At 34.0% G+C, this 22,720-nt stretch overlaps 1 protein-coding gene across 2 annotated transcripts in view; it reads left to right on the top strand.

Moving 5' to 3' along the window:
• LOC150100518 (growth factor receptor-bound protein 14-like) overlaps positions 1-6,625 on the top strand; it is a 341,775-nt gene extending 335,150 nt beyond the window's left edge. For both annotated transcript variants that reach the window (XM_090402828.1, XM_090402827.1), the window contains one exon: positions 4,981-6,625. In XM_090402828.1, the coding sequence (XP_090258954.1) occupies positions 4,981-5,145 (165 nt within the window). In that variant the 3' untranslated portion in view covers positions 5,146-6,625. The remainder of the gene's footprint in view (positions 1-4,980) is intronic.
• Positions 6,626-22,720: the final 16,095 nt, after the last annotated feature.

The raw sequence follows: 22,720 nt of genomic DNA, 5'->3' as shown, positions 1-22,720 counted from the left end.
TAGTCTGAGAAATGACTATGTAAGGGGAACGGTGAAAGTTACGAACTTAGGAGCAAAGATACAGGAGGCAAGGTTGAGATGGTTTGGTCATGTGATGAGGAGGGAGGAAGAGTATGTGGGAAGAAAGGTCATGCAGATGGATGTACAGGGGAGGAGGAAGCACAGATGGCCAAAGAAGAGATGGTGGAGGAGGACTTGAGGATGAAGAACTTGGATGTGGCTACAGCCCAAGACAGGAGGTTGTGGAGAAGACTCACCACAAACAGCAATCCTACTTAAGTGGGAAAAGCTGCAGAAGAAGATTAAGACAGGATTAGCAGTGAAATTGATATAGTGACATCATTATTATTAAGATTATTATTTATGTGGTCATACATGGTGTGTACTCTAATTTATCTGGATTGTGTGTGATAATAAAACTAGATTTTTTTTTTAAGAAACAAGGGTAAGATTCTCTTTACAGAAGTAGAGACCAACATATTTGTTGTTTATTACTCAAAGAATAGAGTATACTATAGGACACACACATACATCCCTTTGAGTGTGTATAATGTTAAGCATTATGGGAAGGGCCACTACCCAAACTAGTTTCAACCTTTATTGAGGTGAAAACATGAAGGGATATTCATCATAGGCCAGAGTAGTTAGGGTTGCAAGAGAGCCTGATAGTATTAGGAGAAAGAAAAGACAGATAGTATGGGAGATAGAGAAAAAGGCCTCAGCTCTAATATCATCACATAGCCAAAGGCTATCATTTTGTTATTTTTCACCAGTTTCATGCAGAGGAACAACTAAAAGACCAATTGAAACTAAATGCAAAGATGACTGATAACCAGGTGGTTAGTCTTATCCAAGAATAGTTATGATCAGGTTTCTTAGTGTGTGTTTATCTGTGTTGTTTACTATTGTGGTTAGGAATATTAGAAACTGACTAGATAACAGGAAGGAAGAGGGCAAAAAGAGAGAGGCTATAGCAATTATGAAAGGAACATTTGCAATAATAGAAACATTTTATATAAACATTTTATATACATTTTATAAACATTTTATATACTTTTAAATAAATCCGCTACAAGTCTGCAAGATTCTCTGACTAAATTGAATAGCTGTTGTAATAGATATGGTATGAAGGTCAGCAATAAAAAGACAAAGACAATGAAAATAGGCAGAATCATTGAAAATGTCAACTGTGTTGTGAATGGAGAACCTGTGGAACAAGTGAAACATTTCAGCTACTTAGGCACGGTTTTTACTGAAGATGGTAAATAAAATATAGAAATAGACAACAGAATCAGCAAAGCTGGTATGGTAGGAAGTCAATTGAATAAATTCATATGGAATAAGAGAGAAATTAGTGGAACACCAAATTAGCTGTATACAAGACAGTGTTCAAACCAGTTTTAACTTATGGATCTGAGAGCTGGGTCAGAAGTAAAACACTTGACCAAAGACTAGAGACCGCAGATATGAGAGTCCTGAGAAAGATTATAGGCATGAACAGATGGCATTAATGGCAATATCATATTAAAAACGAGGATATTAGGAAAGAACTTGACATTGTCAACATCCAGGAATGCGTTAGCAGAGCTAATCTCAGGTGGTATGGTCACTTAAACAGAATGGGTGAAGAAAGATTAGCAAAACAAGTGTTCTCTGCCAGGTTGGCAGCAAAACGACCCAGAGGAAGACCAAGATGTAGGTGGATTGATACGGTACAAAGTGCCTTAGACAATAGAAATATAAGATCTGATAATGTTGGAGTCTTGACAAGTAACAGACTTATTTGGAGGAAAATTGTAGATAGGAAGTTAGTAATGATGTAATTTTTTTCATGTAGTACTGTCATATCCTGTACACCCTTTGAGGGTACATGGCAGGAATTTGATGATGATGAAACATTTTATAGTATTAATGAGTTAAAAATATTGAAAATAAAGGTTGTTGCTATGGTGCAATAAAAACTGAAATTTATTTTGTTAAATAAGTAATGATATTTTATATATATTTAAGTCATTTATTTAATTTTTAATGTTAGCTGATTGAGCAGTTTTATAGAATTGTACAGTTGCTATGCGAAGTTTCATTTATTGTTGAATCTTTCTCATCGTATATTCTGGACTCCACATATACTCAACAGTACAGAATTTTTTAGCATGCTAAACTTGTGGCATATATGCTTTCTGTCTATTAAAACGATGAGGAATAGGAAACATGTATGTCTCAAATGTAGACAGTAGAGGAAGTGCTAGGACATATGTATCTCTCTCTCTTTTGGTTATAGTGAGAGTCTGATTAGAGTGTTGGAATTGGATGACTTTTATTGGGGATAGAGATCCCTATGAAGGCAAGCAGAGAGAGAGATTAAGTAGTATGATCAAGAGAGAATGTGGACAAGGTGAATATTTATTTAATTTGATACATAGTGTGATAGAAGATGAAATGTGATAATTACAATGGATGGTTTCACTGTGTAAATATGAATGTTCAGGTGAGAGAGTAGAGGTGCTTAAAGAGAGTTGACACCCTAAGGACTGAGATGAAGATTATTAATGATAAATAATGAGACTTGAAAGCAAGTTAGCTGAGGAAGATGTGTGTGAGAGAGAAAATAAGGGGAAGAAGAAGAAAGAGAGAGCAATGGGCAAGTGGAACGAATGCAACCATGAGGCATGCACTGTATGGAGATTCAGTGATTCAAATTATGTAGGATGTTAGAATGTTATAACATGATGTTAGAGGATTGAGCATAATAATTTGTAGCTGTTTCCCCTCTTACAGCATGCATGTACAACAGACACACAGTATTGTGCTTACTCCTCACTCCTCTGTTCTACATAATTTGAATCACCAAATCTCTATACATTGCAGCCGCTTTCCTCCTTACAGCTTGTGCATGCATGCACGCACGCACGCACACACACACACACACACACACACACACACACACACACACACACACACAAATATATGTGTTTGTGTCCAGAGGCAATTACAATACAATGTACTCTGCCACGTTTACGTGAATGACAGACTCCATGATATGTATCCATCTCCTGCATCCAATGCTGCTGTCACCCTATTATAATAAGTAAATTACTAAAACACTTATTACGCTTATTATTACGACACACAGATTGGCCTGTAATTTAATGCTTTATCTTATGATAAGAAACACCTGGTAAGTGGTATAGCAGAGAAGCAAAAGAAAGGTGGAAGTTTATTTTGCACTTGGTTAGACTATAATAAATTTAGTTTAATCCTTTATCCAAGTGCAAGCAAACAAAGTTTGCACCTGAAAATATCTTCAGGACTGAGGTAAGGTGGTGCAACACCAAGCTCTCAGTATCTCCCATAATGCAAAGCACCTGTCCTTGTGGACATGTATACTGCTATGCATTAAGGGAAGGGCCACTACCCAGACCGATTTTGACCTTTATTGAGGTCTCATCGGTGGGAGGCAGACTGAATGTTGGTCATAGTGCTTAGTCCTCATGATTTCATCCTGATCATGATGAAACACTGTTATAAATTGATCACTGAATAGAATGTCTTCTGCAGCAGTTACCATTCTACCATTTTCATCCATTAACATTAAAACTTCACATAATTTGTTCTCAAATTTGGTCCCCAGGATTTGAAGGGGATAAATTAACTGTGGAAAGGGTAAAGAGGCAGATAACAAAGATGATTTCAGGACTGTACATTAGTTATGAGGATCAGTTGAGGGAATGTGGACTGCAGAGTTTGGTAAATAGAAGAAGGAGAGGTGATATGATTGAGACTTTTAAACTGTTGAGAGGTGGCTACAGGGTTGACACTGGGGAGTTCTTTCACTTGGTTGAACAGCGGGAAGGAGTGATGACGAGGGGCCATCCCTGGAAGTTATGAAAGGAAACTGTGAGCAAGAGCGTGAAGAGTGGTTTCTTTGCATGGAGAGTGGTTGAACCGTGGAATGCATTGTGTGATAGAGTGGTGAGAGTGAGAACGGTCAACGAGTTTGAGGAGTGGTATGATAGACTTTGTGCTTCCGAAGGACCTCCCACGACGAGTCTTTTTTTGACTCCATGGAGGCCTGAATAATAATAATAATTGAACATGCTGAAAGAAGTGAAGGTGTGGCTTAAATTGCACACCACTGGCAATATCAGGAGAGTATGATAGTTCCCAGACTTTCTCTCTCCAAAAATAAACATATCAACTCTGACTCCCCCTGCCCTTCCCCAAAGAGCTACATAAATGACTGAAGGACTTCGTCCAGTAAAACCTTCTCTTATAGGGAACACTTCTTCACCTACCTCACCAAAAGTGCAATAGTCTTTTAATTAATGGATTGTGATTTCATAGATGCAGTTATGTTTTGTGTTAAAAGTTTTGTTATAATTTTCGATTTTTTTTATTAAAATGCAATGGATAGTTGTCTTTATATGTTAATTAAATTTAGTTTGTGAGCAAGATTACAAAAAAAAAAAACATTTTTCGTTTAAATTGTTGAATTAAATGTTTCACTTTTTTAAAAATAAAAGTGTAATTTACGGTTGTATTTATTTTAATATACGTATTCTTGAAAAAGTCACAAAACTATTTGTTACATATTCTTGATTAGAATCCCATCTATAACGATGGTGTTTTAAAAAAAAAAATGAGAATATGTAAGGAAAAAAAATGAGAATATGTAGGAAAAAAATTATGTTGTAATATATGGTATAATGTATCATTATAAGAGCAACATAAAGTGATATTTAGATAATTGTGTGGGTGGGCGAACTTGGCCCCATTGCTCACTGATCATGAAATTTTCTTAATGTGATGTTTTTTTCAGTCTCAGTTGATCATGGTAAGTGGACACCAACTGTAATGCTTTATAATGCGCTGTTAATACAGCGATCAGTATTCCAGTCTGACTGTTTATTGTTTTAAATATTGATTGGTGTAATGCTAAGATTTAGGAAAATTAAATAATAATCAAATATTTTTATTTAGGTAGAGGAGAAAGAGCAATTGTGTTATTCACTTGATGCTGGTCGGACTAAATTCTATGATCTCCTACAGTTGGTCGAGTTCTATCAATTAAATCTTGGTTCTCTACCAACCAAGCTGACCCACTTTTTGGTTCACCGCCCTCGTCGAGGAGAACCATCTGAATAATGCACCTTCAATCTTGCTGGACATTCCCCACTAGCTGTGATCATCAGTGTACAGTGTGCTAACCCCCAAAGTTAGTAGTATTCATTGTCTGTTCTATTACATTGTCACTTACAAATATCTCTATATCCATGAAGAAATCATGCGGGATCAAGTGACTTATTTCTTTCTATCTTTTCAAGGACAGTGTTTGATCTATCTATCTGCCTTGATGATGTTATAATTTCATGATATCTTCTAAAGTGACCAAGTGTTTCTAGACTAAAATGTGAAGGATTTGCATTCTTTTTTTTCCCCCTCACTGGAAAAAAAAGTGCTGTATGTAAACACCAGTGATTGTTTTAAGTTATATTTGGCATCTGATTTCTAATTATGTATGGTATTATAGATGACTGTGGTTACTATGCACCAGTAGAATAACAGTGTATATTCTTTGTATTTTTAGCACTGAGAGTGTAAATGTTATATTACCGGCAATTTGCATATGTAAAAACTAATATTACAATGCAAGTATGAATGGAAGAAGTGTGTGGTTTAGTTGTGTTAATGTTGAAGGGTGTTTGGTTACTTCATTGTTTAACTTGTAATAGTACTTAAATGGTAAACAAAGGTAACCAAAAAGAAGTCAGAAAATGTTAAACATGTTCATTACAAATAGAGTAAAGATATTTTATCTTTTACTAAATATTTGCTGTCAGAATTGTCAGTAGTGTTGCAGATGCCATTTAATCTTCAAAGAACTTTGGTTGGTATTTAAACATAATTTGGCATATTGTTAATACATTCACTAAACACAAATTTAAAAATATTTTCTATGCTGTTTAATGTGATAGATGGATTTAATAATTAAGATTATTTGCAGATCAGTAGTTATCTCTGAAAAGTCAAATGAAATTTGACATAAATACTTTAAGTTCTCTTATTAAAAAAAAAAGCAGAACTAGATATGATTTAATATTATGTTATCTGCTTAGCTTGTTATCAAATTGTTTAAATATGGACACTGTTAAGTGAAACTGAAGAATGTTGAATATTCTTAAATCAGTTCATGCAGATATTTTTAGTGAATGTCAAATTTTCAATTGGATACTATTTTTGTTGTTATTATCAAAGATATGAAAACTTCTTAATCAGTGATATGCAAAAAGTTAAAAATTGCTGTGTCTTCTGAGCAAAGCCATATCTGCAGTTTGTAACTTTGAGATTAGAGAAGACAAAAACTATTCAAAACATGGGAAAAAAAATGCAGCAAACTATATTTACTACTATGCTTCCTAATGTAGACAGTTGGGTATTATTTTGGTAAGGTAAAATTTAGAATGAACTCCTTTCCTTTCCTTTTTTTTTTTTTATGCTAAAGAAAGGAGAGGAGTGTTTAAATTTATGGAAAAAAAAGCAGTTTTGACAGGCATTTCAATAAATAAAGAAAATATTTAAAATATTTTCTATGTATAAGCTATAAATAAATTAGAACTTACTTTACCTTCAACCTTTATTGATAATTTTTTTTTTTTCGTTTCAATTTCAATTAAAAGTCAATAAAGGTTATCAAAGTTAAAGGATAATCAATAATTATTTATTAAGAAAATTTAAAATTTGACCATTGTTTCTTTACAATAGTTATCTTGGATTGCTTAAGCTGGTGATGCAGGAGTTTCTTAGCAACATCAGTTTTTGCACTTTCAAGTTACTTTTCATTTTTAGAAACAGCTTGAAGTCATTCAGAGCCATATTTGGAGAATAAGGTGGTGATTAAATTTAATATTTTTTTTATACCAAATCTGTCTTACTAACAATGCACTACAAGCTGGCATTAGTGTTGTGTTTGTTTTTCTCTCAAAATGAACCTTGCTGTCTTAATCTAACTCTTCAGTGATTAATCATTATGAATAAGTAATAGGTGGCTATCTGAATGAACTAAATTTTTGCCTGTTGTCATTTTCATCAGGGATGGGTTATGGATTGTTTCATGTTCATTTTATGCAGCATCATTAGTGTCTTTAAATTATTATAGTGTAGGTTCGTAGTTGTTAACAACAGGTATTGATAATATTTAAAAGCGATAACTATATATTAATAGATTTGTATGTTCAACATTTCTATATATATATATACTAGTACAGCTACATTATATATCCAGGAAAGTCAAGAACATATTCAAATGTCTTAGCTCAATACTGTCATAAAGAAAACTTTTATTTATTCATATGGAGTTTTTTCCCTTGTCCCTATTGGAGCAAGTTGAGCCCATTCATGGGGGGGTTTAAGTATTTATGGCTGTAGATCCGTGTGTTCATGGGGCCGGTTTGCCTGCTTGCGGGGGGGACCCTGCTGTCCATGCCCAAGACCAGCTAACTTGGCTATGGCTGAGGAAGATCCTTAAGCTCCTCACGTCGGTGATGGGAATCGAACCCAGGACGCTCCTTACCCAGGCATATGGTTGTGAAGCGCAAAGCCACTAGGCTAACCGCGCGGACATAAAGAAAACTAAACTGTAATGATAATGTAGATAACAAAGACTAATGAAATAGGATAATATGATACAGACTACACAAATGTGTGTGCAGTATTTATTGATTGGATGTTTAGATAAAATGAGTAAGATTACAAGGTAAGTATATTATGAGTGCAGAATTTAGATAACAATTGATTATAACTTACAGTCTGATTTATTTGTTTTGCAGGATGAAAAAAAAAAATCTATTAGGAGAGGAAATTGCTCACTTTTGCACATGAAACAGACAAATTCATCTTTATAGAAGTTTAAATATATATATAAAAACTTATTAAGGCTCTTTGCATCCTGAAGTTTTATCCCTGTCTTCCAAATCAAGGGCATCACTTCCTACTGTGGAAAAGTAGAAATGGTCCTTGGGATCTCTAGAGTTTTTCGGTCTAGAGTCTAGCATAGTGCTGTACAAATGTGTGTATAGCCGTGGACCAAGATTTTTAAGAATAAATGGCAGGCCACAATTATTATTATTATTATTATTTTTTTTTTAAATATATATAAGATGATGTAAAGATAAAGATATCCTGCTTTGTTTTTTAAACTTTAAGCTCTTTTAATTAATATTAAGAGCTTAAATTGAAATTTAAAATTTACCAAAAAAAAAAAATTACATTTTAATGAGAGCACAGTGGATGATTAAACTCCATTAAAAGTTATTATACCTCCACTTCAATGCTTGTTATTGAAAGTCGAAATAATTGTTCAAGAGTAGTCATTCATACTGTTTGTGTTTTGACTTTATGTATTTCATGTCAGAAAATAACCTCTTCCAAGTACTTCCAAACAATGAAAAATTTTTCATTCTGAATTTCTTATATTTGGATATTTCTGAGTAGGCAAAAAAGTTTAAATTATTCTGTTCCTGTCTCTGAATAAGATTTAATAAATTCATCTGCTTGAAGTTCACATAATTCCATTTGATAAATGGGATTTATACTTTTAATGTGAACATTCAATGGATTGCTGAACATACGTATGCTTGGTTTGAGTTCATTAAATTATTTATACCCGTCATCAAAGTTTTACCAAGTATTGTCATTTTTATCAAAAAAAAAACTCCATGCAGGATTAGAAGTCAAACCGTTTCTCCATAGATTTGATTTTAGCAGTAGTGAAAACTGGCTGTGCAAAGATATTTATTTATACTGCAGATATTTTGGCCTTTCCCTTGCAGAGCAATATTTAATGTATTCAAATGATGTATGATCTCAGTTAAGAAAATGACATCGACTGAGTCTTTTAGTTAGATCAGAATCACATTTTATTTCTTTCAATGAAAAGAAATAAAGTTCTTTCCAAAGTTTGAAAAATCTCACAAAAGATTTTCCAGGCACTCAACCAATAAATCCAACTGAGCAAAAACACATTACCATATATGACATCAAGTCCATTTAAAAATAATAAAAACAATAAATTGAATTTTCTATGCATAAGATCACAGTTTCCGTCCCTAATTAAATTATATTAGATAGTACCAGTAAAAACCAATAATACTTGTCAGCGTACAATGCATTGTAGCATTTGAGATTTGATTTCATCTCCTTTCATCAGGCCCCAATATTTTCCTCGGCCAAACATTTATAATCATCAGCACATGGAAGTGCATTTGCTGAAACCACCATTTTCTGTTTATAGTGGATTTAAGTTGGTTATAAATGCCTTCTCTTTTACATGTTCCATGCAATGAAGCACATTTTAAAAGCTCCTCAGAAGAATTAAATTTGTTAGTGCTAATAAATAGTATTTGACTAACATCAAATCTTAATTTTCTGTGGCATTAGATGAATCTAATGCCACAGAAAAATAAGATCAGTCTTGGATTATCTTTTCTAATTTCTTACTAACATGTTTGTCCAAGAAGTAAAATATTTCTTAAGATTGTATTATTTGTTAACTGCTGCAGTTTGAAAACAAATCAAACAGCATGGATTTCTTTTAAACATGGTAAACAAATACTCACTCTCCCATCATTCTTGAAATTCATGATTTTCACTGTCACTGCTTCTTTTAGCTACAGACATTTTTGTTTGTTTGAGAGCTACAAGCTTTTATGTATTTAAGAAATTTAGAATAAGTGTAGAAATTTAAATAAACACTTGTAAACCTACTTTCATTAACATGTGTAATGCACAAAAAGCAAGTTCTATAGCCTCATACCAGTTAGCTGTTGGTTCCCAGATTTTCCAAAGAAATGAACAAACACATACACTAGTTTATTATTATTATTACCCAAATACCCCATGGAGTCAAAGACTCATCTAGGAATAGGATTAAGTTATAATCAATAACTTAAAATTCTTTACTTACATTATATTAATTTATTAACTAAAGAAATTTATAATGAAAATATAACCTTATGACTCTTCTTCTTTCATTAAAATAATTGCAGCATATCATGCACAGTGTTTGAAACATGATCATGCCACCTGTATAAAGTTGTAATCAAGCAATCAGTAACAAGGGTCATATTTTGCACTGAAGTAAATATTAATTACAGGTATTAAAAAAAGTAAGAGGCCTATAATCATACACTGTTGGTTGATATAGCTCAGGGACCACAGAATGTTCTACTAGAAATGATAAACAGAGAAGAAAATTCAGAAATGAAATTTGATTTATTATTCATTTGCAGGCCAGAAAATTCATTTTGCATGCCACCAGTTGGATAGCAAGACAGTTTTGAGTATAACAGAGTTCTTGGAAAATGTAGTGTTAAAAAAGTGGAGAGTTAAAAATATTTTATTTTTATTTATTTTTTTAACTCTGTCTTTTAATTCTCTAAATAAGGAACATGTTGTTGGAGGAGATTATGTGCGTTATTTTTTGATTAGAATTGGGTTTGAATTAGAGTAAGTCACCTTCGACACTCCCATATAGTTATTTTATTGGAGAGAGTAACTAGAGTTGGACAGAAGTACACATTCCTAAACAGTTTGATACTATAATTTTTTATTAGATTTTGGTTGGAGCTACTGCCTGTGCTAATTCTTTAAACTGTCCCATTAGTCTAGATGTAGTCAACAACATTCAGATTACACACTTCTAGATAAATTTGATATCTTTGTGTTCCTTGACCCAGGCTTCAGTTGAGCATCATCATTCTTCTGTGTATAGAAAGTGTGTGTATATATATATATATATATATATATGTGTGTGTGTGTACTTTCTACACATACACATATATAACTGACTGTTTAAAAATTTTAGTATAGAATCAGAAAGTAGTTTTCAGTTGATATTTCTTAAGTGTCCTACTTATTTATTGGATATGATGATAGCATCAAATCCAATTGTGAAGGAGGTATGAACTCTACCACTAATTGGTGATAGTGATAGGCGGTGGCTAGGTAAAGAAAACTTTCGGTTAAAAACAGATTTGTGAGATAGGTAATAATGGAAAGTATAATCATAGAAATATCAAGGCTATACCATAATACTTCTGGATTTTGATAAGGCATTTAACAGGAATCCACATTTGAAGTTTTTATACAAACTCAAAGGGATGGGTTAAAAGGTGTAAAATGAATTTGTGATGTGGATAGCAGAGTGAATGACTGACAGGTATCATCAAGTGATATATGAAAGTACTGAGCCTAAGAGAAGGAAGGTGACCAGTATTATACCACAAGTTTCTGTACTTGGACCATTGTTGTTTAACTTATATGTTAATGACAATAACAAGACAGTAATGGTAATAGGTGTGTCTAAGGGGAATAGTCCAGAGAATGATATAAAGTTACTGATAATGATGCTACATAAGAGAAGACTCCCTTCAGGTTTGGCATGAACAGACTAGTTATATAAACAAATGATGATCAATGAATGTCAGTTCAGTGTTGCCAAGTGCAAGGTTATGCATTTCAGGCTGAGGAATGTTTCAAGCAGAGTATTATATTAATGGGAATTTGCTGCAAGTAGTCAATGAAGATAGAGGCTTAAGGGTTATAGTGACCACATTGCTAAGGTAGTTAAGTCAGATAACTGCACTATTGAAGAGCACAATAACTTGTAAGAAAAAGGACGTTATTCTCACATTTTTCAAGGCACTTATAAGACTATATGTGGACTACTGTGCAAATATGATCACCTGGATTTTAAGGAGATGGGGAGACAGTTGAAGAGATTCAGCAGTCAGTAACAAAGTTTATCATCTTGGTGATGTGGCTTATAGAATGCTCAGGTGAGGACAGAATGATTTTACCATGTACTCCTAAGGGGTATGCATACCACAGTTTCTTGAGAACCCCCTAATCTAAACAAACAAACAACATAGAATTCACTATTACATCAGTGCAAACTTACACCACCATTTCTCTCAGAATTATTAATTTTTATTTATTTTATTTTTTTACCTTCATGGAGTTGCGAGACTCATTGTGGGAGGTGAACACAAAGTCCATCATACCATTCCTTAAACTCATCCATCATTTGCACTTTCGTAGAATTAACATATTTTACAATTGAGCTTATTTCAGAAGATCAGCCTTCCAACAGGAATTTCATACTTTTCAACACTCAAGAATAACTAAGGTCAGCACTATCCTTTACTTCAAACTATATTAAGCATATGATACCCACTAAAAACTCACTGATATAGTACCTTGGTTGCCTTAATATTGTTTTTATTGTAAAGCATACTGATATTTGTTGTTCAGGTAGGTTATTTATATGATTTAAGTCTTGAATAACATTTTATGTCTTATAGGGCTATGCCCTAGTAGTTATTTCTGCATGTTTTTGGAGGCTCCTGTTGATTCTAAACTTTTTGAATAAGAAAAAGGATGCAAAGTTTCATAAAGATATGGCTACATGGATGGCTTTCCATTTTCTTGCACCTAAGAACAGAAGAGTGGTTGAACTCTTAAAAAAAAAAAAAATTAAATTATCAGACTATACCAATACAGCAGAGTGCTAGGTGGAATTGGCAAGTGTTTAGTTTGTCCTTTTTCTTATGATTCAATTGCCATTTTAAGGAAACTAGGGGATATCTAAAACCTTTGCAAGTATCATCAATATAATCATGGAATGCTTTAAAATTCTATAAGAATTGGTAAATACATAAACTGTTAAGTATACTATGGAGTGTGCATAAAATACTTCACATCAGCAAGCAGAATAGATCTTTCATTTATTTTAACAATAAATAAGTAGTAACCATCAATAAGAAAAGCAATTCAAATCGATATAAACATGTCATTTTGGTAAACATGTTAACTGCAGAACAAAAGAGCAATGAAATGCAAAATATTTAAATAGCTTTAACACATAATTATATACATTTTAATTTGCAACACCGATACTAAGAAAATAAAAACTTACTTATCCTCTTAACTTCTTGCAGGGCATAGGACCTCAATCATTGCTCTCTTTTAAACTTGCATATTTTTGGAGGCTTCTGTTGATTCTAAACTTTCTGAATAAGAAAAAGGATGCAAAGTTTCATAAAGATATGTCTACACGGATGGTTCTTCTTTTCCAAGTTGATCTTTCAGCATCCCCTTTCTTCTGCCCTGTGGGTTTCATTCCATAGTTGCCTTTGCCCTGTCCTTAAGTAGGTTTCTGAATGTCTGGTCTATCCGTTAACCATTTTCTTCATGTTTCTGTTTTGATGTCAGATTGATTTGTTTTATCCCATAATGTCTTGTCCCATTATCTTCCTTCTCTATATGTATATCTATTTACATCTAAATAGATGTATTTATAGACATCTATTTATTTAAATTTGTAATTATTTAGATTCCTTTTGGCTAATCTCTAGGTTTCAGATCCATACATACATTCTTCTCCTCACTCAGTCTATTACAATTTCAATATACTTCCACATGCTGGCTTCTGTAAGAGAGCTTTTACCAGCCTGTATTATTTCTTCTGATGAAGCAGAACTAGTCTAATTTCCTTCAGTACTTGAGATTTCTGTAGCAGGAAAAAAAATTTATGTACTGTGGTTTTGGCCCAGTGAAATCCACTTCCTCAATATTTCCTGATTCATACTTCACAGATATTTGAAGTCTAATTGATTTTAATGGGTTACATACTGACAGCAGTAAGAGCAAGACCACAGTTCAAGGGCCCATTGTTTCATTTGTCCAGTTTCTTCCATAGTTCTTCTGAATGTGTCCAAATCTTCACATCACATCATTTGCTAACACAGTTGGTTCTCTAAATAAATAATAACAGTGCAATAACCTCCATGATGATTTTATTTATCATAAAATTTTCACTCTTATTAAGAGCATCTTCAGTATGCATTTTTAAATTAAACAGGGAGACAATGATTCTATTTCATTAATTCTGAATGATTCTGAAATAATTCTATTTGGACTCTAATGCAATTTAGACACCTAATATAACATGGCCGGCCTGATTGGCCAAGTGATTAGTGTATCCACTCTCCAACCAAAAGGCTGCAGGTTCAAATTCCACTGTGGGCATGGATGTTTGTGATTGTCTGTGAAAAATATTAGTGGTGGCAATGGTAGTGGCCAGTAGATGGCATAGATGTAGATGGTGTTAGATGCAGTTTGTTGTAGTTGGTGGAATGAGTGATGGAGACAGTTGAGTAGGTGCCCTCCCTCGATGAGTCTTTGGACTCCCTGGAGGTGTCAAGTAATAATAATAATAACATAATTACACTGACTTTTTCCCATTGAATCCAATCAAAGGTTTTTCACAAATCAAGAAATGCTCTAAACAAGCTTTGTTTTCAAAATCCTACTGTTCTTTCCATCATTTCCCTTACAGCAAAAATCAAATCAACAGTTGATCTCTCTTTTCTAAAACCAAATTGCTCTTCTTTTACACTATCCTCTATTTTATCCCTCAATGTTGTTGCTGTTATCCTTTTATCAGTTTTTGCACATTAACACGATAATGTTCTTTATAGTTACCACAGTCCTTCCTTGAGCCCCCTTCATATATCAAGAAGATAATCCCATTGATCCCTCATTAGGTATCACCTTCTTTTCCCAGACAATTCTAAAGAATCGTCTGGGAAAAGAAGGTGACACACAACTATTTTAGTACTGAGCTACATGAAGCTCTGATCAGTTCAGCCGGATAATAAGTTTTTTTAAGAATAACAACATTAAGAATATTCCACTTTTACTGAAAGTGATAAAGAATACAGTCCAAATGACAACAGTGCACTCCTATTTATTCATTTCATTGTTGAATGCATATGCTAGCTAAGACTTTTGCAGAAGTTTTTGGTAAACAAATTTTGCTATGAAAATATATGAAAGGAACACTGATGTTTGAATAATTATCCTGATATGTGATTTTAATGCCAATATTGCAGTAAATATCATCAGACAATGGTTCAAATATGCTGATTTTTGAGATATAACAGTTTTATTACCGTGGCTGTTGTTGGAATGCCTAATTTATTTTAAAAAATTAGTAAGTTAAGGCTAGAATGTATCATAAGATTTATATGTATATCTGTTAATCCCTTGTAACAGAGAAAAGTTAACATTAATTTATTATTTTATATGTTAAGAATTCTGAAACATTTTGTAGTTCTCTTCATCAAACTCATATTTATTTCATGTTTTTTTAAATCTTAAAAGAAAGAGTACACTGTAAAAAGATATGGTTTCTTTTTCATTTCGTTTCCTTTCTTTTTTTTTTTTTGCAGAAATAAATAAAAAAAAAAATGGCAAACAGCTATGCAATAAAGTGTTTTTAACTAATTGTGTATGAATTTATTCCAAGATAACAAAAATTCAGCACTGCACTATTTCCAGTTTCAGAAAAACCGATAATTTCTCACCTACAGTGATATACTAGTAGTAAGACTTATATGTTGGTTAGACATAACTGGTAATTAATTTACGGAATTAACAACGCATATAAAGTATATTAATTAAAAATAACTTTAATGAATCACTTCTATATTTCGGCAATGTCACATTGCCATCTTCAGGAACATAAAGATATGGTATGTGCACTAAGGAACTAACAAAGCAAATGAGGAAGAAAGTAAGAAACTAATTTTGTTCCTAAAGTCCTAATGGTGCCCTCTTGCGGGCTAATTTGGTAGTCTTGGCAGTTGGGCTGAAGTTCTCATAATGAAAGTCTCCCAAATTTGGGGCAGTTTCATGCACCCAAATTTGTTGAGGTTAGGAACGTTTTTTAGAGCTGCTGAAGATTCTTTGAATAATCTTTCGTATTTAAACTTGCTGCGATGGATTATTTTTGTTTTCTTCCAACGAATTTTATGGTGGGTATCTAAGGCATGGTCTGCCAGCCCAGAGCGGCTGTACTGGTGAAACCGGATGTAGTCTTGGTGTTCTGAAATCCTGATATAACAAATATCAGGATGTTCTGAAATCCTGATATAACAAATATCAGGATTTCAGAACACCAAGACTACATCCGGTTTCACCAGTACAGCCGCTCTGGGCTGGCAGACCATGCCTTAGATACCCACCATAAAATTCGTTGGAAGAAAACAAAAATAATCCATCGCAGCAAGTTTAAATACGAAAGATTATTCAAAGAATCTTCAGCAGCTCTAAAAAACGTTCCTAACCTCAACAAATTTGGGTGCATGAAACTGCCCCAAATTTGGGAGACTTTCATTATGAGAACTTCAGCCCAACTGCCAAGACTACCAAATTAGCCCGCAAGAGGGCACCATTAGGACTTTAGGAACAAAATTAGTTTCTTACTTTCTTCCTCATTTGCTTTGTTAGTTCCTTAGTGCACATACCATATCTTTATGTTCCTGAAGATGGCAATGTGACATTGACAAAATATAGAAGTGATTCATTAAAGTTATTTTTAATTAATATACTTTATATGCGTTGTTAATTCCGTAAATTAATTACCAGTTACAATGATATACAGCAGATACTATGAACGATAAAACTGGGATGTACAATACAGTGGAACCTGCTTCAAGTTTTTCCAGAGGACTGAACAACTGAAATATTTAAAACGTTTCAGTTGCTTATCAGCCATCATGAGATGCTATATATCCCAAGCCATTATAATACATAAATGCGTGATGTTATTTTGATTATAATATTGCAATAGACTGAGTGAATGGGCACAGGAGTGGGTATGCCAGTTCAATGTTACAAAATGTAACGTTTTAAAATTTGGAAAACAAAGATGAGATGTAGAGTTTACACTTGGTGGGAATATATTGTTGGAAGTGGAGGAAATAAGAGATACTGGAGTGATGGTGGGTAAGGATCAAAAATTTATTGAACACATTGCCAAAATTGTGAGGACAACACAGCGAATTCTAGGAATGATGCAGAGGACACTGACTTGTAGAAGTAAAGTGATTCTAAAAGATGAAGAGAAATTGAAAAAGGTCCAGAGGCAATTGACTAAGGTTAGTTTTCTGGTCTTTGGAATGTTGAGAAGATGCAATTTACAGAGTTTAGTGGATAAGAGGAAGAGAGGTGATATGATAGAGATGAACAAGTTGGTAAGGGGTTGTTATTGGATTAACATTGAAGAGGTTTTCATGAGATGGGGGAGAACAACAGGTCATCCTTAAAAGTTGTATAAGGAGGTGTAAGCAAGAGATTGAGAAGCAGGTTTTTTTGTGTGTAGATGGCTGTGAATGATTGGAATGCACTGCCTGAGAGTGTGATGGCTGAATAGAATTTGAATGTATTTAAGGCACAGTATGATGAGTTGTATGTATGACATAGGGCACTCCCACAATGAGTCTTTGACTCCATGGGAGTCTTGGGATAATAATAATAATTGACCTATAAACTTGAAGTGGATAAATTTCATTTTGTACAACTATATACACTAATATATCTCTTTTTATTAGACTTAGACTGCAGTGTTTGTTATCTTTTGAAACATCTATCTAGTTCAAATCATGTAAAACTTTATGAAAGAAAATCATAGTAGATATTTGAGAAGCAGTATGGCAAGAAAGGGGAGGAAGAAAGAAAGTGAGAGAGAGAATGATACAAGAGCTGGTGGTGTGAGTGAGAAGGATTCAAAGAACAAAAGCATGATGGTTGTCTTTGATCAAATGTATTGTTCCCTAACCCAATTCTCAGATCCATAACTTAAAAGTGGTTTGAACACTGTTTTGTATACTACTAGTTTAGTGTTTTTGACTAATTTCTTTTTTATCCCATATTAGTTTATCAGATGATTCCCTGCTATACCAACTTTGTTGTCTATTTAGTCTCCCATCTTCACTAAATATTGTGCCTAAATAGCAAAATGTTTTACTTGTTTTCTACAGGTTTCCATTCAGGAAACCTATGTAATTTCTATAGAAAATGATTTCTAATAGACCATAATTTCTATAGTTTTCTTCTTTATTCCTAAATTTCTATAGGTTTCTTGAACCTTCCTATATTCAGGAAACCTATAGAAATTAGTCTATTTTCACATCATATTTGTTACAAGAAGATATTTAATTAGTTAAGGAATCCTGAAGACTCGTATTAGATTTATTTATTAGTATAATATGATCTGCATGAAGTAAATAGCTGAGCTTAACATCTCAATTTTGATATCAAGCCTAATGCTGCATTTTTTCATAATATGACATCTGTATAGATGACAGAATAAAAGTGTAAATAGTCTTACACCTGATTTGATATCAAAATACTTTCCTCAATTTTAATAGCTTACTTGCAACTTAAATATTGACCATGTAAATATTTACATGGTCGATATTTACATCAACCATGTAAATGTAGCATTTCAAACAGCTTTTCTATTGCTGTATGTTTTTTTTTTCTCCAGATCTACAAAACTTAGTACAGATGCTTGTTACATTCCCAAGGTTTCTCAACTATTTATTGTAAAGTGAAAATCTGATCCTGACAATAAATCCAACATGCTCTTTTCTCCAAGTTTCTCTTCCACAATTTTTCTTAGTATATTTACATAAATCTTACAAGGAACACTTAGTAGCAAAATTTTTCTGTAATTCTGACATTTAGTTTTATTTCCCTTTTTTAAAATTGGAAACTACTCCAATCATCTGGAATTTAAACTTCTGACTAAGCCATCTGAATAATGCAATGTAATCACCCTAAAAGGGGGGGAAAAAAGTCAAAATCCTAGCATTTCTGGTCATATATCAGCTACTTCAGCTGCCTTTCTCATATTAGGATTTTGATTTTTCCCCCCCCCCCCTATCTTGAATATCAATATATTCCTCTTGAATAACCAGTGCCATTGTTCTGTCACTGCTTGCTTTATTTAAGTCTTTCAAAGTAATTGGCTGGCTGAGTGGTTAGCTTACCCTCTATCCCACTACAAGTATGGATGTTTAGGATTGTATTTAGGTGGGAGATGAATTTCATTGCCGGTGTGACACTAATGCTCTGCTAATTGGAGGCCTGAAGTGGCTTGAAAATATTCCATATTTTCCAGACTATGTAAAATATAAATAAATAAAAACCTTTTGTGGGAGGAAACCACATAAAATAAATTATGCCAGATATCCAGAATCTTCTTAATTTCAGTTTTTATTTTATATTTGATTCCTTTTGCAGTACTCTGCTTTGAAGTTTTTTTAATAGTCTTCAGAACGTTTTGCCACCTTTTTGATACCTCTTCTGATGACTTTTGTTTAGCTACTTTAACACGTGGCTTAGCTGACTTATATTTTTCTTGGTATTCTCAAGAGTTGGCAGAATAGTTCAGAGGATTATGATGATTAAGAACACATTGAGAAATAAAGATGGTGTTAATATTCTTCTTTATAAGGCTATGATTTGGCCACATGTTGACTACTGTGCAAAGATTTGGTCACCCACATTTTTTGGGGATTGGGAGGCGATGGAGAGGATTCAGAGACAAGTGATCAAGTGATCAGACATAGACAAGTTAGCTGGCCCTAGGTGTGGATTGTAGGATTTTTCTCACCATGTTTATCTGGGGTTTTTTATCCTGCAAGCAGGCAAAGCGGCCTTGAGAACTCAACACCTCTACAGACATAGGATACACTGGGGGGCATAGGGCTTGACCACCTTATCCTTGTGTGTGGTTGTGGTTAAATGAATAGAAAACCCTCGACACTGCAAGGTAAAAAAGAGGGAAGAAGAAGGGGAGTAGGGGAAAAACAAGGGGTCACACTTGGAGGTTGCCTAAGAATGTGGTTAGTAAGGGTGTGTAGATTGGGTTCTTTACTTGGAGAGTGGTGAATGAATGGAATAGATTGCCAGATGTGGTGGTGAGTGCCCTAACAGTGAATAGGTTTAAGAAGATGTGTAATAGGTATTGTTTTAATGGATAGTGGGTCTCCTGCGATGAGTCTTTTGACTTCATGTAGTATCCATATAAATAATATCTTCTTGGACAGTGTTATAGTTCCAACAAAATAAGTAAAATACTACATGGGTCCCCTACTTCTCCCTCCCCAAACACACAAGAACAAAACACTTGTATTCCTATTCCATGTCTTAGGCATGTAATAGAGGGAACAAGAGATTCAAGAGTTTTGGATTTGGTCAGAGCATCAGAAGAGTTGATAATAACTGAGATGACATCTCTCCCACCAGTTGGAAAGAGTGACCATGTGATTGACTTGGAAGATGAATACACACACACAGGAGTATCAAAGAGACAGAAACGTATGTGGAATTATAAGGCAGGTGATTATAATAGTCTTAGACGTCAACTTGGGGAAGTTTCATGGAGGGAGGAATTTGGAAGGCCAGGATATCTAATGATATCCTGGCCTTCCAATTCCAATTTAGTGCTTGGGAAATTGTGAAGGAATATTTGTTAGCAGCAATAGTAAGCTGTATTCCATAAGTGAAGAAGAGGACACAATTTGGAGTAAAGTGGATGACAAATAATATTAAACAGGAACTGCATGTGAAAAAGAGGCTATGGAAGAGATATAAGGAGACAGGTGAAGAGCAGATGCATGAAGAATATAAGACACAGGCCAGGAGAGTGACTAGTATGATCAGGAAGGCAAAACTGGAATATGAGAAGAGATTGGTCCTAAGATCCAAAGAAAATCCTAGGGAATTTTTTAGCTATGTGGCCAGTAGGAGAAGAAATCATTGTGGAAGAATGACATTGTGGGATAAAGATGGAAATAGAGTGACCAATGCAGAGGACATAGTGGAATTGTTCAATAAACACTTTATTGGAGTATTTCATTCTGGAGGAGTAAATTTTAATACTAGAGGGATAGGGCAGGTTTGAGGTTTAGAAGTGCAGGAGTGTTCCTCAAAATCTCCAGTTTGCTTTTCTGTAATACACCAAATCTCAAATGAGTTGCAAGGAAATTATGAACATATCCTACATAGATCTTGACAGGATTCACAACAGGAAACCTGCATCTTGTTCAAATGGCAGTTGTGGTTTCAGGTCTCTTGCCAAAGCCAATGATTATAAAACTTTTGTCTAATCCTGCTTTTATCCCTTTTCATTTAAGTGGTTTGTTATCTATAGAAAAAAACTAATCTCGTAGCATCTTACTTGTCCTCAAATTCTTCAAATGATAATCTTGATAAGTATCCTAAAATTCACAACATTCAGTAACCCCCCCCCCCCCTCGCACCTTGAGTTTTACTGGAGAGAGAGAGAGAGATCAGAAGAATATTGTCTCCAAAAGTCCCCTTCCTGATGACAATTCTCTAATTGTTCTTGAAGGTTTGCACTGCAGAGTTGACTCCTGTTCTATATCAGCTTATTATTCTTTCTCTCCCCTCTTCCACTGATATCTGTCTCTGCAGCTTGGAAACTAGCTCATATTCAACCCATTCAATTATCGTCCAATTTTGCTCACTTCATTTATTTTTGAAAGTAATGGAGAAAATCACTAATAATAGTACTTCTACAATTCAAAAGCCTCTGTAATTACAGCAGTCCCCTCTTATCTGTGGATTCACTATCCCGCAGTGAGCCCCGGTCCAGAAATAAACAATTTATAATTACACTGGCAAAATGGATGCTAGATGCAAACATTATTTCAAAGCCGAATGTTTGTAGAAACTATGAAAGTTTCATAAGTTGAACTGCAGAGAGGCCTCTGAACTAACTTGAGTAGTGCAAGCTAAGACAACTCTGGGATGCTGAGGATTGTATTCTCGTAAGCTCTCAGGTCAACTTACAAAACTTTCATACTTTCTACAACCATTCGGCTTTGAAGTAATGTTGGATCTAGTATCCACATTGTCTATGTAATTTTACATTGCTGAAATGAAGCCTTATGGCTCTTTCTTTTAGTAATAAACAATTTATAAGTTTTAAATTGTGCAATATTCTGTGATTAAATCTTGCTCCGTCCCGCCCGGGATGTGAATCACCCCTCTGTTCAGCGTATCCACAGTATACGCTACCCACCTGTTAGTCACTTAGTAGCCATCTGAAAAAATTAAATGGAAAATTACAGAAATCAATATTTCATAAGTTTTGAATTGTGCACCATTCTGAGTAGTTCTCAGATCGACTGTCGTGGTATTGCAGTGCTTGTGTTCAAGTAACCCTTATTTTACTTAATAATAGCTCCGAAGTGCAAGAGTAGTGATGCTGGCAATTCTTATATGCCAGAGATAAGCCATAAAGTGCTTCCTTTTAAGTGAAAAGGTGAAAGTTTTTGACTTCATAAAGTAATAAATAATAAAGAAAACATATGCTGAGATACATTCACATGACTTTTACAGTATGTTGCTATAATTGTTCTGGTTTATTATTAGTTATTGTAAATTATATCTTACTGAGCCTAATTTATAAATTTAACTTTATCATAGGTATGTATTGGATAAAACATAATATGTATATAGGGTTCGGTACTATCCATGGGGAGTCTTGGAACGTATCTCCCACAGATAAGGGAGGGGACTACTGTACTAGTATGGATTCTGCCACTGCCAATCAACAGAGTATCTTCTGGCTTATGTCCCTTGCCTTTGGAAATATGAGGAAAAATTTGAGGAATATCCAGTGATTGCTCTTCATAATGTTTGGCACAAATGTCTAAAGTAAGTTGCCATCATATAGTGGGAGTAAATGCTGACTTCCACAAGGCAAATGTCAATCCAATTCTGAATCCTTGCCCTCACCATCTTCGAACACCTTAATCACACAACTGCAGACATATATACA

Source organism: Typopeltis vanoorti, chromosome 13 (assembly GCF_054136105.1).
Source record: "Typopeltis vanoorti isolate ZY-2024b chromosome 13, IOZ_Tvanoo_1.0, whole genome shotgun sequence".
Lineage (NCBI taxonomy): Eukaryota > Metazoa > Arthropoda > Arachnida > Uropygi > Thelyphonidae > Typopeltis > Typopeltis vanoorti.
This window is presented reverse-complemented; position numbering and strand designations above follow the sequence as displayed.